The sequence below is a fragment of the Lynx canadensis genome, chromosome D2, assembly GCF_007474595.2.
Source record: "Lynx canadensis isolate LIC74 chromosome D2, mLynCan4.pri.v2, whole genome shotgun sequence".
In the NCBI taxonomy this organism is placed as follows: domain Eukaryota; kingdom Metazoa; phylum Chordata; class Mammalia; order Carnivora; family Felidae; genus Lynx; species Lynx canadensis.
This window is the reverse complement of record NC_044313.2, coordinates 518,126-534,481: the sequence shown is the minus strand read 5'-3', so window position 1 is coordinate 534,481 and position 16,356 is coordinate 518,126. Positions and strand designations below refer to the sequence as shown.

At 63.2% G+C, this 16,356-nt stretch overlaps 1 protein-coding gene across 1 annotated transcript in view; it reads left to right on the top strand.

The window, feature by feature from the left end:
- ADGRA1 (adhesion G protein-coupled receptor A1) overlaps positions 1-14,775 on the top strand; it is a 32,415-nt gene extending 17,640 nt beyond the window's left edge. Inside the window, exons 6-7 of the mRNA XM_030335514.1 lie at positions 12,952-13,050; positions 13,572-14,775. Coding sequence (XP_030191374.1) covers positions 12,952-13,050; positions 13,572-14,775 — 1,303 coding nt within the window. The remainder of the gene's footprint in view (positions 1-12,951; positions 13,051-13,571) is intronic.
- Positions 14,776-16,356: the final 1,581 nt, after the last annotated feature.

Below are 16,356 nucleotides of genomic sequence, written 5' to 3'. Positions count from 1 at the left end.
GACTCCCAGGGGCTTCCAGGAGCAACAGGTCTGTGGCTCATGGGCCTGTGCTCCATGGGCCGTGGGCTCCAGGGGCCTGGGGTCTTGTGGCACTATGGGCTGGGTGGGCCTGTTCTCTGTGGGCTGTGGACTCAGGGAACTGGGGTCGTGGGGGTCTGTGGGCTCGGGGGGCCTGAGGCTGGAGACACACGGGTTCCATGGGCCATGAGCTCGAGGGTCTCAGAGCACCCGGGTCTAGAGGGGTCTGGGCTCAGTGGCTATGCACTGAACCGGCCATGTCACAGAGACAGATAACTCTGAGATACTTACTCCTTTTGTTGTTGCCTAGAAACCGCCAGCACCTCTCCCCCACGTCCCCTTCTTTGGTGCAAAAAGCTGGACACTGGGGGGCAGGGGGACAGGGCGATGTGATCCCACCAGCTCCCTAGGGGACTGACCTCTGTCAGGTTCAGACTCAGGAGGGTGGAGACATTGACTCTGGGCTCTGCAGAGGGCCCGCCCTCCCCCGCTGCCTATTCGGGCCACGCCTGGCCTGGGGCTTGTGGTGGGGACCCCAGAAGCTGGGGGCCAAAGTCTTTTCCTCCCAGAGGCCCCTCGACTTGCCATCCACGCTCACCCTGCAGGCCCAACACCAGCCGGGGCCATTCTTACCAGCGATGGCTCTTCCTGCTGGCCCCCAGGAGGCATCCTTTTATCTGGCCCCTGACCCCACGCCCAGCGCTGCAAAGTAGCCTGTGTGTGCCCACGTCAGCACAAATGTAGTTCTGGAGTCTTCTGGGGAGGGAAGGGCCCCCGGGCCACACCGTATGCTGAATGCTGAGCAGAGCATCGCATCACGTCCTGCTGACCCTTGGCGAGGCCCGGGCAGCGCGGGCAGCGACCAGAGCTGGTGCTGCGGTCTGCAGACGGGGGCCCCTGTGTCCTCCCTCTGAAGTTTTCCGATGAGAAGTAAAAAGAAAATAGTTGTGGGTTCAAACCTTCTGTGTGAACTCAGAGCACACAGCTTTTTGAGAAACAAGGGGCCGATTGTCTAATTTCTTATGTTGGCCCCGTGGCCAGTCGGCCACGGGGATGCCACCAAGGGGTCTGCCGCAGGGGAGTCCGTCCGTGGGGCCTGAGAGCCCGCACTGGGGTCTGCCCGCTTGCTCCACAGGCCCCTCTGCTCAGCCTTGGGGAAAAGCAAGCCCATTTGGAGATCTCAAGGAAACCACAGCCACATAAAATTTTACAGGACTCCGGAGTGGAAGACATCTCAGGCCAGATTCTCCTTCCTGCCTGAGCCCCGGGGGTGATCCCCACTCAGCAGAGGGGACAGTCCCCACTGAGGCCCCCGCTCCGGGGGTCAGGCTCACCGCCCTCCCGTTAGGGCCGGTTCCAGGGGCAGAGAGCACAGATGGATCTCGTGTTTCAAGATTGGTCTGGCTGTTCAGGGTCCCCCGCACACGAATATTTGGATCAGTTCCGCACACACGGCCACTGGAGTTTTGATGGAAGCTGCCTGGCATGGAAAGAGCATGGCACGTGAACATTCATAGCATCCACGCAGTAACACAGGACATCTGTCCCTTTACTGGGGTCCGCGTGATTTCTGTTGGCAACATCTCTGGCTCTCAGCGCACGCGTCTCGGGCCGCCTGCGGAGGACTTTTCCCTAAGCATTGTCTTCGTGCTGTTGTGAATGGGATTGTCTCCTTAATGTTCTCTTGGGGTTGATTCTAGCTCACGAGTAGAAACACAGCCGGACATCGTGCGGTCTTCCGTCCTGGGGGTTTGCTGAATGTGTCCAGGAGCTTTCCCGTGGATCCCGTCGCGTCATGTCTGTACGACTGCGACCCGGGCGCTCCGGGACTGCTTCCTGCTTCCTGTCCAGTTCTGGTGGCCTTTACTTCTTTTCTGGCCTAATTGCTCGGGCCAGGACTGCCACACAATTCTAGTCCTCTCTCTCTCTTAGTCTGTCTGTTAGACATTTCTGCCGATGAGTCCGGACATGCTGCAGGGTTTTTCACTCATTTTAAGTATCGTCTGATTTTCCGGATTGTTTTTTCTTTTTCTTTTCCTTTTCTTTTTTTGGCCATAAAAGTGTGCTCTTTAATTTCCATATATGGTTAGGTTTTGGGGTGGGGGGTCCCCTCGACACCTGTGCACTTCAGTGGCAGGCTGAGGGAAGGAAATTCCAGCTCGACCAAGGTGGCTGGCGGCCTCAGGGGGAGGTCCCCATCACAGTGACAGGAGCACACAGCCCCTCGTTCCTACCCTCATCCCTGCCCCGGGGCGCAGGTGCGGCGGGGCAGCCTCGAGGGGTAGGTTACACTGCTCGGCCTGCTGGCTGAACCCCCGAGGCCAGGTTGGCCGTGTGGGCTTTCTCCGCGTGGGGCTGGGGGGCACTGTGGGGCTGCGGCCCAGTGGGTACTTCCATCTCTGGGGAGCACCTTGGCTGAGGCCGTGGCCGGCCCCAGGCATCACCCACCAGAGCGCTGGCCCTTCTGGTATGTCCCCACAGGTGTGGCTGTCCACTAAGTGTGAGTCCCATCCCCGTCCCTCAGTGCTGCCTCCGTGCCTCTTGCCAAATGTCACTGCCTGGAACCAAGGGGTAAATCTTCTCACTAGAAGTATTGTCCCATGGCCTCGGAGGTGCACCTCGGGGATAGGACAGACTCAGAGCCTCAGCTTGGGTGCAAGGTCCCAGCCCCAGGGTCTGGCTTTCCCACGCAGGAGGGCAAGACCAGTGCTAGGCAGTGCGTGTTGAGAAGCGATGGCCTTGAGGAGAGGGGATGCGAGGGACAACAGGAGGTGAGAGGGGTCAGCCCCAAGAGGCCAGCTACTCTGTGGGGTCAGGGCTGGGTGTCAGACAGATTCCAGGAGCCCACCTGACGTCTCCATGTGTCCCCCCGGAACTAACCCCACCCCACGTCCCCTGTGTGTCCTCAAGAGCTAACCCCCACCTGATGTCCCCCGTGTGTCCCCAGGAACTAACCCCCACCTAATGTCCCCCGTGTGTCCCCAGAAACTAGCCCCCACCCCATGTCCCCCGTGTGTCCCCCGTCCCACCATTCGTGTCAGAGAGCTATCACTGCCCCTGATGGTCCTTGTCCCCCGACCCAGATCAGGTGGTCCCCAGTCCCTGACTCTGCCCCAGTCTGTCTCCAGCCCGCCCCCCAGCCCAGTCTACGGACCCGGCTGCCGCAGGCAGACTGCGCTGCATGTGTCCCAGACATGCCCGCCGGCCCCTGCTCACGTCCGAGCACGTGGTAAGAGAAGGCAGACGGGCCCAGAAACACTGAGACAAGAACAATGCTGCGTGTTCTCTGCGCCAGCCTTCTCCACAGAGAACAGGACTCATGAACGGCTCCCAAGTCCGCGAGGTCGCACCGTGCTGAGGGCTCCAGGCCAAACCACCGCGGGCCGTTCGTCACTGCCTTGGATCCCTTTAACTGCAACTCAGATGTCTTCTCTTCCCGCGTCTGCGCTTTTCCAGCCGGCCTCACGACCTCACCACCATGGTCGCCAGTACAGACAATTTAAGGACCACAGCCCCCCACTTCCCGCACAGCGGCTCTGCGGGAGCAGCGTCAGCCCTGAGCACGCTGGAGCGTGGCGGGGAGAGCAGTGCGCGCCCTGGGCAGCAGTGCTGTGCTGGCCGCAGCCGTGGCGCCCCCAACGGCGCTACTCAGGGCCCTTCAGCAAGGTCTCTCAGGAGACAGACCTTCTCAAGGCTTCCACACCTTCTGTTAGGTCTCCATCCGTGCTGGCTGCCTTGACACAATGCCACCGACTGGAGGCTTATAAACAGCAGAAATGTGTCTCACAGTCTGGAGGCTGGACGCCTGGGGTCGGGGGCCAGCACGCTCGGTTCCAGTGGGAGCAGACTTCCTGCTTCACAGGCAGAAGGGGCAGGGGGCTGTCTGGGGTCTGACCTTGTCCATGAGGGCTCCGCTCTCACAGCGCACCCACCTCCCAGGCCATCACCTGGGGGTGGGGCTTTGCTGTGTGGGCCTGGGGACGCACCCGTTCAGCCCCTCGCAGCTGGCCGGGGGAGGTGTCTCCTAATGAAGCCGGCCTCCCTGCTGTGACTTTCGAGATCCTCAGGGCCAGTTCCCAATTTAGCTGCCTGTGATTATGCCCTAATTCTGCAGCCTCTCCTGGCCTTTCTGAAACAGTGCACCAAGGTCGGTCACTATTATTTAAAGCCTGCCGGTAGTGTTTCTACCTGAAGAAAGCTGCACTAAAACCCAGGCCCTCACGCTCTAGACGCCGCGAGCCCTGTGGTGAAAGGCGCTAGCTGGCCCGTTCACCCAACATGCAGCTGGTGCCGAACGGGACCGCCCGGCCCGGTGGGGGGATGGTCCCGGGGCTGCCTCTGCAGGAGCCCCTTCCGCGACGGCAGTGTGTATGCTGAGAGACGGCACAGATCGGCACTTGCTCTCGGCTTCTCCGCCCCTTTGGCGCGGCCGCGGGAGCCCCCAGGAAGCCCATGCAGGGCCCAGGTGGGAGGCTGTCCTGCACGGGGGCAGGCGCTCCAAGGCCATCGGCGAACCGAGCCGGACCCACCCCGGCTGATGCCCGTGGCCTCCGGTGACCCCACGATGCCACACCGGGGGGCAGAGGTCCTGCTTCACGGGCCGAGCTTCGGAAGTCAGGACCGCTTCTCAGGCAGAAGTGGCCACGCGCCCCCGGGGCTGGCACCACCAGGGCGAGTCCCGGCAGGCGGCACTGTGGTGTTTCTACGCAGAATCTTGGAGCGTCCCGGCCTCACGCTACATGGCAGGGCGCATTTCTGGATGGGACCCAGGCAGAGTCGTGTGCACACACGTCGCGCCCTGTGCTCGGCACAGACATCGCTCTGGGTCTCTGCGTGAGCCCCGGGGTCTCGTCAACAGCCCCCCTCCAGGCACCAAACCCATGTGGCTGTCGCCGCCACTCGCCCTCGGCCGGCGCAAGCCGTGGGTGACTGTGCCGCGCATCTCCAAGCGCACGGTGGCTTTACCAGCAGCACGCTCAGACAAGTGTGTAAGTGCTCTGTGGTCTCCTCCGAAACCATCGATCTGGTGGCACGGAGCGCTAACCGGACCCGGAGATGGGCGTCTCTCAGATGGATCCCGGGTCGGGGCGGCGCCTGGGGCCGCGTCCCGCAGCCCTCACACCTGCCCACGGCATACGCGTGGTCCTCGAGCTCACCTGGGCTGCGTCTCCTCGTGCCCGAGCGTGGCCTGGACGAACTCTCCCGGCACATCGAGGGTGCTCTCCTCCCTGAGTGCCGCAGGGCGGCCCCAGGGCCAGGCAGTCCTGGGGGACGCTCTTCGGGAGAGGAGGTGCCTCTCGTGGGGGTGGTTTAGTCGGGTCCAGAAGGCCCAAGTGGTCAGCCCCCGGAGGGGTCCTGGGCCTCTTTCTGTGACTGAGCGAGGCCGCACCAGCCTGCGGGCCGGGGACCACGCTCCCGTGCCCCTCCCGCCCCTTCGCCTCCCTGGCCTGCGTGAACGTCCCCTCGGGCAGGGTCCACCTGGTGGTCGGCGGCAGGCTATGGGACGCACTCCAGAAGAGAGAGAAGCGTCCAAGGGCTCGGAGTCTGCAGAAGCCGGGCCCCAACTCTGGACTCAGCCGGATGCCTGGGCCCTTTGGGCTCCGTCCCAGCAGGGCCTGTGGGATGTACTCAGCGTTCAGCCTCCTCCATGAAGACTTGTTGCACGTCCAGGGAGGAAACGCACTAAAAGCCGCCAAGGAAAGGCACTGAGGGGCGTGCAGGGAAGACGCCTGGAAGAGAGGCCACGAGGGTGTAACGGCCGCCAAGCCGAGCACCAAAGGGCTCCTCGTGTCCGGGGGCGTCCGAGCGGGCTCCCAGGGCCTCGGGCTCCCCGCCTGGGCCTCCTTCCCAAGGCTGCAGCCCACCCCCAGCCCATCCATCCCCCAACCCGTTCCCATAGCTGCCTGTCTCCTCCTTCAGAACCCAGGAGGGCCTGGCAGCCAGGACCCCACCAAGAATCCCAAATATTCTCCTGTCCCTGCAACTCACCTGCAGGCTGGTGACTGTCACGCCCAATGGCAGTGCCTCTGGCTGTGCTGGGGCGGGTGGGGGGAGAAGCTCTCCAGTACGGCTGGCCAGTGGACAGAACTGTCCAGGAGGGCGACGTGGGCTCACTGCCCCCGTCCGGCTGTTGGGACCCCGTCACGTGTCCCCTGCTGGCTCTGAACTCGGGGGCTGGGGGCTGCGGGGAAACTGTCTGCTGTGCCTGGTCTCTCCTGTGGCCCCCGAGATGCCGTCCGGCATCGCTCACAGGTGGAGGCAGGTGCCCGGGTTCTAAGGTCAGGTTTTCCCGCAGCTCCGGAGGCTGCGAGGCTCGCTGGACGCACACGCGCACGGAGGGAGCCCTCAAACGGCCCGTTTATAGCATCAAGGCCGGCTCAGCAGGGCTGGTGGCGGGAAAGTTCACGTCTGGCAAAGCATCGCTGACAATAGATGCTGGTGTGTGGCGGGATGTGTGGCACCGGAGACACATCCTCCTGGGCCCTCACAAAGAGGGACACCGCCACGGAGGCCCTGCTCCGCAGCGTCCACGGCTGCCCGTCCTCTGAGAGGCAGACAGACACCTGTGGACAGCGACCCTGTGGACCCTGTGGACCCCTGGACCCCCAGCACAGGCACCACCCCGGGGAGCCGGCCGCAGATCAACGCGGCCCCCGTGCCCCCTGCCCCCTGCCCCAGGTGGCTGGGCCCGGGGCCACCACTGACAAGCGCTGCTTTGGTGGCAGAGAGGGAGTGAGCCACGGATGGGATGGCGGAAGGGGTCGGACTGTGCCGCAGCCACACCTGCTGACCTCGGCCGACCCTGACACAGGCTTCCGGATCATTCTCTGGTCTCTACCTCCAGAACTCCCGGGTTTGCCCTTTCATTAAAAGCCGGTGCCCGCTGCCTGGACTTCTGCCGTGTCCCGGGAGCTGGTTTGTTCCTGCTTCAGCCCTGGTTCCCGTCGGCCGCAGGCGAGTCAGGTGCCCACGTGGGAGCCACGCTCGCTCTGCCCGGGCCACGGCTCCGGGAGACACCTGCTCCTTTCTGGAGTGTTTGTCTTGTTTTAGTAGAACATTTACACCAAAAAATGCCAAAAACGTGCGTGCGAGCTTACGAAACTTGTCACGTGCCTTCAGGGGAAGAAACGGAAGCTTCCCCTGCCAGACGCCTCCAGGGTTGCGCCCACTTGCGGCCCACACCCCCGTCCTGGCTATTGACCTCTGTCTCTTTCTATGGCTTCCCCGGCCAAGTGTGAGTCCTCAAACTCCAGTTTTGTCTGCAGGGACTCTGAGCTGTGTATATACAGGGACCCGCTCGCTTTATGTTGTTTCTACCTTGTTCTTCCACTGCACCGTCCACGTGACGTCCACGTTGCCGTCTCGCCGACTGAGCTGGGCTCGGGCCCAGGGCTCAGCTCAGCCGCCCCTTCCTGCAGCGCGGACGCCCCCGCTGGCCCTGAGATCTCGCCCGCACAGGCTCCCCCGCTGCCCGCCTGCCCTCGACTCACTCTGTCCCCTGCCCCAGCTGTGACCTGCTCCCTGTGGGCGCTGGGCTTTCTCTCCGTGCACTGCCTGTTCTAGCCCCTTTCTCATTTTCCGTCGGGCCGTCTGTCTTTTCTCGGTGAATTAGAGGAGTTCCTCGTACGCGCCTCCCATGAGCCTGTGGCCGCGTGTGTCACAAATGGCTTTTCCCGCTCACGGCAGCTAGAAGCGTGTTTGCGCTTCAACGAGCCTGATCCTCCCCAACCCACCTTCGCATCCAGCTCTGTAATTCGCCCTCCCGACCCACGTGGTGCGGTGGTGACATCAGAGCAGAGTGTGGCTGGGAACCTACATGGCAAGGTGGTGACGTCAGAGCTGTGTGTGTGGCAGTGGTGACATTGGAGAGGTGTGTGTGGCTGGGGACCGTACTCTCATTCTGCTCCCGATGTGACTTAAAACAGCACACTATTTCATTACCGTCCTGGTGGTCAGAACCGGTGTCCTGGGCTGCGTCCAGGTGAGGGCAGGTGGCTCCTCTGAGGCTCCAGGGGACACACGTGGTCTTGCCTCTTCTGGAGGTGCCACGCTCGTCGGGGCCTTCCTCTGACTCACAGCCAGCCATGCAGCGTCCTCCCTCCTGTCTGACCTCGACCTCCCTTTACGAGGACCTCTGTGATGATCTCAGGCCACCCGGGTCACCCGGACCATCCCTGTCCCTGTATCTGTCCCTAACCCTAACCCTAATCCCTTTACAGTGCAGGCGGCACAACCCCGTTCTGGGAGCCAACGTTAGCCCGCGGCAGGGACAGACTTCACATACCTGGACGTGCACATCGTGTGCCCCACTCCACTGACCCCGCGTGACGCTTCACCCTGGGCCGAGTGTCCTTGGTTCGGGCCACCACTGGGCTCCCCGATCTGCCCTTCAGTGGGACACTGTCCCCGTGCTTCTGGGGGAGCCCAGGCCAGTCGGGCAAGGGCCCCCCTCCACCCTCCTCCCCAGGTGCCTGCATCCCTGGGCCCTGTGCGTGTCCGAGGGCCTCTCAGGGTCCAGCGTGGTGCCTCGGGGTGGCAGCTGGGGTCCCACGGAGGGTCAGCTTCACCCTTCTTTCTAAAAACGTCCCCCTAGAGGAAGAGACAGGTCTGGTCCCTGGGAGCCACATGAACTCCCAGAATCCCAGCTGACTTGCCCTGTGTGGTCCATGTGGGGACACAGAGAGCAGAGACGTGGCTGGTCTTAAACGTGCCAGTGTCTCCTGGGGTCACATCAGGGGACGTCCTACAGTGAACAGGGGTTTCAGTGCCACCAGAGCTGGCCGGTCAGCGACAATGCCGGACGGGACGCCCAAGACTGGGCTTCACGCCTTATGGGGCGGGTGTGGCTGGAGGGCACTGGTGACCAGGCCCAAAGGGTCCCCGGCCACCGGGCGAGCTGAGGCTGGTACAGGGCAGCCCACCTCGGGGACGGCCAGGGCCCCGCACGTGTCCCGCGTGCCCACGCCGCCGGCTGCCCACAGCCGCAGTGAGAACGGCCATCCCAGGCGGGGCACCCGAGGGGCCACCGGCACCCTCTGCCCACACAGCCGGTCCGGCACCAGGAGCCCAGCTCCCCAGCGGTCCTGTGGGCTGGCGACTTGGGGCTGGAGCCGCTCGGGCAGAGGCAGGGAGAGCCCCAGCCGAGGACGAGGCGCCCGCCGGCCTGAGGGGCCCGGCCGGAGGCAGTGGGGGCTGTATCACCCTGCAGGATGTGTGAGCCAGGAGGGCTTGGAGGACGCAGTCCCCCTGAGCCAGGGGCCCCCTGGGAATGGTCTGTGGCCACTGGAGCTGGACAGGAGTCGAGGGGGCCACACTGGCCTGGGGGGACCACAGGGGGCTGTCCGAGGCAAGCCACCCACGTGGGTGCAGCTTAGCAATGCGGCCCCTTTGTCTTCCCAGGACACAGAGCGACCCGCTGGGGGCTGCTACTGCCGCTGGAGCAGGGCGAGCGCCACGCTGCTCCCGTCTCGGCGCCCCCACGTCACCTCACGCACTTCCTCGTGCATCAAAGGGGACCTCCTGGCCGGAACCCCAGGGTCTGTGTCTCCGTGGAGGGTGGAGGCACGGCTCGGGGGACGGTGACTTTCTGCAGGTTCCAAGGGGCCCTCGAGCCTGGTCAGCCCTGGGAGCAGAGCTGCCGCAGCCAGGCGTGGCAGGCGGGGTCACGTGACGTCACGCGTCCCAGCCGGCCGTGGACGCAGCCCAGGCCGGCGCCTTTCTCCGTGCTATATATGGGCTCTGGACCCCAGGCCAGGTCCCCAGGCACACGCTCACCGGCGGCATTTTCCTCCAGCCATCGAAAGCAGTCGGGGACATTTCCCTCGCAGCTCTGCCGAGCTTGGCTCACTGCCCCGCCTTTTGTGCCGTGCCGGACCTCACGGGGTATCTCCGCCTCCCCCCGCGTCGCTCGGGCCCCCGGGCCGGCTGCTTGCAGGCCCGGGAGAGGCACTCGGAGCCCCCGCCTTACGTGCCGCTCGGCAGACCCAGGAGACTCCGTCCGGGCCGAGCTTGCTGAGATTTTTCGTGATGAACGTGTATTAACTTCTGTCAGGTGCTGCTACTGCATCGACGAGCCAATCGTATGTCCCTACTGTGCTCCACGACCAACCACGTCGATTTCATGAAGCGCACGCTTTGCATTTCTGCGATAAACTTACTTGGGATATTTTATCCTGGGCATAAAGTCCTCGATTCCATTTGCTGATACACTGTTAGAGGGGCTTGTGTCTGTTCAGGGGGACACTGAGGGCAATTCACTCTTCTCTCATGCATCTGTCTGGTTTTCCTACCGGCTTCTGCTGCCCTGTAAACTGAGTCAGGAGGTGACCCTCCTTTATTTTCTGGAAAAGCCTGTCGAAGATGGATCGGTGTCATCTCTTCCTTAGACACGTGACCATACGCACTGCTGACGCTCGGGGGGCCTGGAATCTCCTCTGCTAGACGTTTGTGAACGTTGGAGCCAACCGGTTTACCCGATACAGAGTATTCTGATTTCCTAATTCTTGTTTCGATCTGGCTGATTTATATTTTTTTCGAGGAATTTGGCCACTTCATCTAAGCTGCTGAAGTAATGGCCACGGCTGTTTACAAATCGCCGTCCCCGCCCCACGGGAGTCTGGTTCTCTGTGGCCCCGCTTCCTGTCAGCCCGGGCAGGCGGGCACAGGGTTGTCGACTGTCTGCGGAAATCGACGCTTGGCTTGCTGTTTTTCACCATTGCTTGCTGTCTGCTCTCCTCCATGTCGTCTCCTTCATTCTGGTGACTCAGTTTACCCTGCCCTCTTCCTTTTCTGCCTCGTCGAGTGGAGTCCTGGGTAGTGAATGTCAGGCCTCCCTGTTTTTCCCACAGAAGCATTCGCTACTATGAATGTTCCTCTGAGCCCTGCATCCCAAAAATATACTGTTTCCTTTCTCATCGTGTTTAAGACGTTTTCCAGATTCCCTCATGATGTCTTTTTAGACCCATGAGTTATTTAGAAGTGTGTGGTTTCACCTCCAGGTGTCTGTGGTTTCCCTAGTTTCCTCACTGCCATTAATTGTTAATAGGACTTCATGGAAGTCAGGCCACATGCTCTGCATGATCACAACCCTCTTAACCTGATCGAGGTTTGTTTCGCGGTGCACACGTCATCCGCCACGGCGAGCAGACCGCGGGTACGGGGCACGAACGAGCGTCATCGGTCACCGGGTGTGATGGTCCAGGAAGAGCATTTGTGGGGAAGTGATTCATATCATTGTTCAAATCTTCTATTTCTCTACCGACTTCTCGCCTAGCTGCCCCAGCAACTGCTAAGAGAGGGGAGTTTAAATCGCCAACCGTGATTTTGGAGTTGTCTGTCTTTCCCTTTACTTGTGTCCCTTTTGGCCTCCCATATTTTGAATCTTTTCTTGGGCCGCACACGTGTCGTTCGTAGTGTCTTCCCGTGAGCCACGCTGACATCGCCATAACACGGGCCTCTTCAACTCTTCCCCTTGAAGCCCTTCTTCCCCGGTATCAGGGTGGCTGCCACAGCCTTCCTGGGCCCCCGTCTCCATCAACGTCCAGAGGCTCTGCAACTCCGCACGGAAGGTGCTCCCGCCACGGACAGGGCGGTCTCAGCATGCCGTGGCGCACCTGCCCGGCCCACCTCTGCGTGAGCTGGGGCATTCCGTCCCGGAACGCTGGGCGGAGTCAGGTCTCCATTCCACCACCTATCTTCTGCTTTTCCTTCTTTTTTTTTTCCTTCTCTTCCTCTTTTCCTGTCCTATTTTCTTCTTTCGGATTATTTTTTTTAATGTTTTACATTTCATTTTAATTTATCTATTAACTTTTCCCTATCAATGTTTCGGATTGCCGCGGGGATTGATGTGCACCAGCTCTCCGCACTGCCTTTGGTCTGACAGGTGTACGCGTCCATGTGAAAGGTATACAGAGATCCCGCCCGTGAGGCTGTGCCCCCCGCCATCTCGGTGCTAAAGACACGGCATCTGCTACTCGACATGGATTATCAATTCCCCTAGGCAGTATTAGAATCTTTCTTTAAGCAATCATAGATTTTTTTAATCAAGAAGAAGGAAGATCTTTTCTATTTGCCCCAACATTTAGCATTTCTGGTGTCCTCCATTCTTTTGAGTTTCCATCTGGTGTAATAGCCCTTTAGCCTGAAGGACGTCACTCAGCATTTCTTGAAGGTCAGCTGGCAACAAATTCACTCAGTTTTATTTTTGTCAGAAAATGTCCGTATTTGTCCTCGTTCTGAAGGACGTGTTCTCTGCATAGAGAACTCCGGGAGGCACAGAGTCCCCAGGTCACCCTGCTCCCACCCACAGTCCTGGGACCTAGGTCATTCCCCTCATCCAGGAGGGTGGCGCCCGCTCCCTGTGGTCACCATGAGCTGATGCCTTTGTCACCGTGGCCCCTATGGTGCACTCGGTGGCCAGGCGCTCGTGGACCGTGTGCTTGGCCGCTCCTCACGTTCCCAGGAGCCAGCTCACTGCACCGGGCACTAGACGGCCCTCAGACAGAGCCACTGGCTGAGGCCCCGCTGGCAAAAAGGGCAGGCCAGGCCCAGAATGAGGGTCAACTTCCATCCAGATGGGTCCCTGACCTGAGGGGAGTGGGGGTCACAGGTCAGAACTCCCCCCCAAGGAACTGAGAAGCCAGGCTGCCAGGCAGTGCACAAAGATGTGAGTGGGGGAGGGACAGGGGAAGGGGAAGGGACAGGAGGAGGGGAGATGCTGGGAGGGGAGGAGGAGGAGGGAGGAAGGAGAGGAGGAAGGGGGAGGAGAGAAAGAGGGAGATGAAAGAGGGAGGAGGAGGAGCGAGGCCGGCTCTGGTGGGGGTTCCCCTGTTGGGTGGGTGTTTGTCAAGGACATGGGGCCCCTCCTTTTCGGGAGGAGAGCTAGGACAACAAGGTCGTCCTTGGGGGGCTCAGGCGGTTTCTCTCCTCTTGTAGGTTCTACCTCATCAGCGGAGGGGTGCCCTTCATCATCTGCGGGGTCACGGCCGCCACGAACATCAGGAACTATGGGACAGAGGATGAGGACGGGCCCTAGTGAGTATCTCCCCGTCAGTGGAGGACGCCCCAACCCCCCCGCACCCCCCGAAGCCCGGAGCACCGCGCTGTGGGGGGTGCCCAGCAGGACCACCACCCGCCCCCCACATGTCCCCCCCGCCCGCCAGCAGACCCCTCCCGGACACTGAGGGCCACATCTCCGGGGCCAGCTCAGAGCGTGGACAGGTCAGGCGCAGCACCCGGCACTCGGGCCCTTCCGGTCGTGCCCCCAGAAGGTCGGCCCTGCTCCCTTGGGGCTCCGGCAGTGGGTCCGAGGCCTTCCGGGGCAGGGAGAGAAGGCGTCACCGAAGAGAGGTGGGCGCGGGCCCCCCACAACCCCGACTGCAGGCGGTCTGGGTGCCAGCAGGGTGGCGGGCACGGCCGAGTCTGCGTCCCTGCCGTGCGAGAGGCCTCACGCGCTGCAGAGAAAGCCTCCCCGTGAGCTCTGGGAGGCAGGGACCGCGGGGCCGCCGGGCACTTGGCCCCAACGCCACGGCTCACTGAGCCCTCTCCTCCCGCAGCTGCTGGATGGCCTGGGAGCCCAGCCTGGGCGCGTTCTACGGGCCGGCGGCCTTCATCGCGCTGGTCACCTGCGTGTACTTCCTGGGCACCTACGTCCAGCTGCGGCGCCACCCAGAGCGCAGGTACGAACTCAGGCCGCGGGCGGAGGAGCAGCGGCGACTGGCAATGCGCGAGGCCGGCCACAGCCCCGGGGCTCCGCCCGGCACGCCGCCCGCCTGCGACGCCCTGGCCGCCTCGCTGCTGCAGAACGAGCACTCACTCAAGGCCCAGCTGCGGGCCGCCGCCTTCACGCTGTTCCTGTTCACGGCCACCTGGACCTTCGGGGCGCTGGCCGTGTCCCAGGGCCACTTCCTGGACATGATCTTCAGCTGCCTGTACGGCGCCTTCTGCGTGACGCTGGGGCTCTTCGTGCTCATCCACCACTGTGCCAAGAGAGACGACGTGTGGCAGTGCTGGTGGGCCTGCCGCCCCTCCCGCGGCATCGCCACGCTCGGCGCCCGCCCCACGCTCGACACCAACGGGGACGCGCTGGGACCCGTGGCCTGCCGGCGGGACTCGCCGCGTCCGGGCCAACCGCGGGGCTTTGGCCCCCCCCCCGCCGGCCACTGCAAAATGACCAACCTGCAGGCGGCCCGGGGCCACGTCAGCTGCCTGTCACCGGCCACGCCGTGCTGCGCCAAGATGCACGGTGAGCGGCCGGCGGAGGACGCGGCCCACGTCCACGTGCACGAGGAGGACCCCTTCGGGCACGACCCGCACCTGCACGGCTGCCTCCAGGGCAGAACTAAGCCCCCCTACTTCGGCCGCCACCCGGGGGCCGCAACGCAGGAGTGCGCCTACCACGTCCCGTCCAGCCCGGACGGCAGCCCCCTCAGCTCGCGCACGGACAGCGCCCCCAGCTCGCTGGAGGGCCCGGTGGGGGCACACGCGCTGGCCTGCTGCGCCCAGGGCGACCCCTTCCCCCTGGTCAGCCAGCCCGAGGGCAGCGACACGGCGCTCTACGGCTGCCCGCGGAGGCCAGCCAGGGCGGTGGCCCACGGCCCGGCCCACTTCGAGATGCTCCGGAGGACGCGGTCCCTGCCCTTCGGCGGGCCCGGCCAGAACGGGCTGCTCCAGGGAGACATGTGCGAAGTCCTGTCCTTCAGCGCGGACGGCACGGGCAACATCCGGACGGGGCCGTGGAAGAACGAGACCACCGTGTAGCGGCCCCTGGCGGACCAGCAGGGTCCCGCCACGTGAGGCCGGCGGGGCGTCGCCCCCCACCGCCCCCTTCTCTGCGAAGGACCCACGCGGGAAGACGCCGTGGGCCACCTTCGCGTCCACCGGCCCTGAGGTCAGACGGGCCGTCCGTGTCTCAGTCACTGGCTTTCCGACCCCCGTGCCCAGTGTCCGGGCCGGCCCGGGGAACAGAGCAGGGGTTCCGTCAGGGGAATCACCCCCGGCGCCTGGCGTGTGCCCCATCTGCCCCACCGGCCTGGCCACGGCAGAAGACGTGCCACCCACGTCTTCCAGTGGCCGGTGTGTGTTTCGTCGAGCTTTGTTCCAAGGCGCAGGTGGGCCTGCTACTGCCCGGTACGGGGTGCTCTGGACCTGGGCCGTCGCCACCAGCCTCTCCGCCAGCCGCCGTCTGAGGCAGAAGGCCACGTCGGCGCCTCTGCTCAGCACCTGTCCTACCTGCGGCCCCCACAGGCTCGAGAGCGTCACGGACGCCGGGGCTTGTCACCACAATCCGGGAGCGTGTGGGAACCGGGGCGGGGGGGGGGGGGGTGCCACTGTTCTCCAGGGCGCCAGCTGGGGCCTTCGAGGGGCCCCGCGCCTTCCGAAACGCCCCAGTGTCCTTCAGCAGACTCGACCGTCAAAGCCAGCCACTGTTGGGACCGTACCCCGCCCCAACGAGGGCATTTGGGGCCATAACGTTCCCTGCCCCGAAAAGAAGGGGCTGGCATTTCCATGAGCACCTGGGCACAAGCCCGGACTCAGTTTTGGTGAGCCTTGTGTGCAGTAAGGGGCCCGTCCCCCGGGCAAGGGAACATTCTGAGGAACACGTGTGTGAGATTGTGCACGGCCTTTCTGCGGCACACATACGCGCACGTGTGCACACGCACGTACACGCATACCACACACCGTGCACACAGAGTTCACGTTGCCCAGACATCCGAGCACCGGGTCCCACTGCATAGCCGTCATCACCGTGCCTCCTCCGTGTGCCCCGCTGTCTGGGCAGGGGTGCTTCACCAGGAGCAGGCCCTCCTAACGCACGCCGGGAGGCGAGGGGGTGTGTCGGGGGTCCCTAGGGCCAGCAACGCTCAGTATCTGAGCACAAGGAGCCTTGCTTCCCAGGATTCTTGCAAACCTGACAGTGTCCTGGACCAGCCACAAACCCCGCGTGTCCTCACAGGTCAACCAGATGGGCAACCAGATGACCGCCGGGCAGTTTCTGTCTCTGTCCAGCCTGCTCGCCTGCTTCCGTAGCCGATAGGAGCCAGAGGCCCGACGCTGTGCTGTGTACACGCTGTAGATGCAGAACCTCACACGAAATACAGTATTTTGCACTGTTTGCCTTTGTGAGGCTGGTTAATAGCACCCGCGTCCGTCTCTCATCCGCGAGGGGGCGGGCCCGCCTCAGTGCGTGGCTCCCGCGTCTGCGCCGGGACCCAGCCGGGGCCGGGGAGCCCAGACAGGCTGTTCTCCCTGGACACCCCGGCCCTCTGGAGGCACCCACCGTGGTCCTTTCTGCCCCCAGCAGCCCCAGCAGCTCCGCATTCAAACCAAAGAAATTCAACA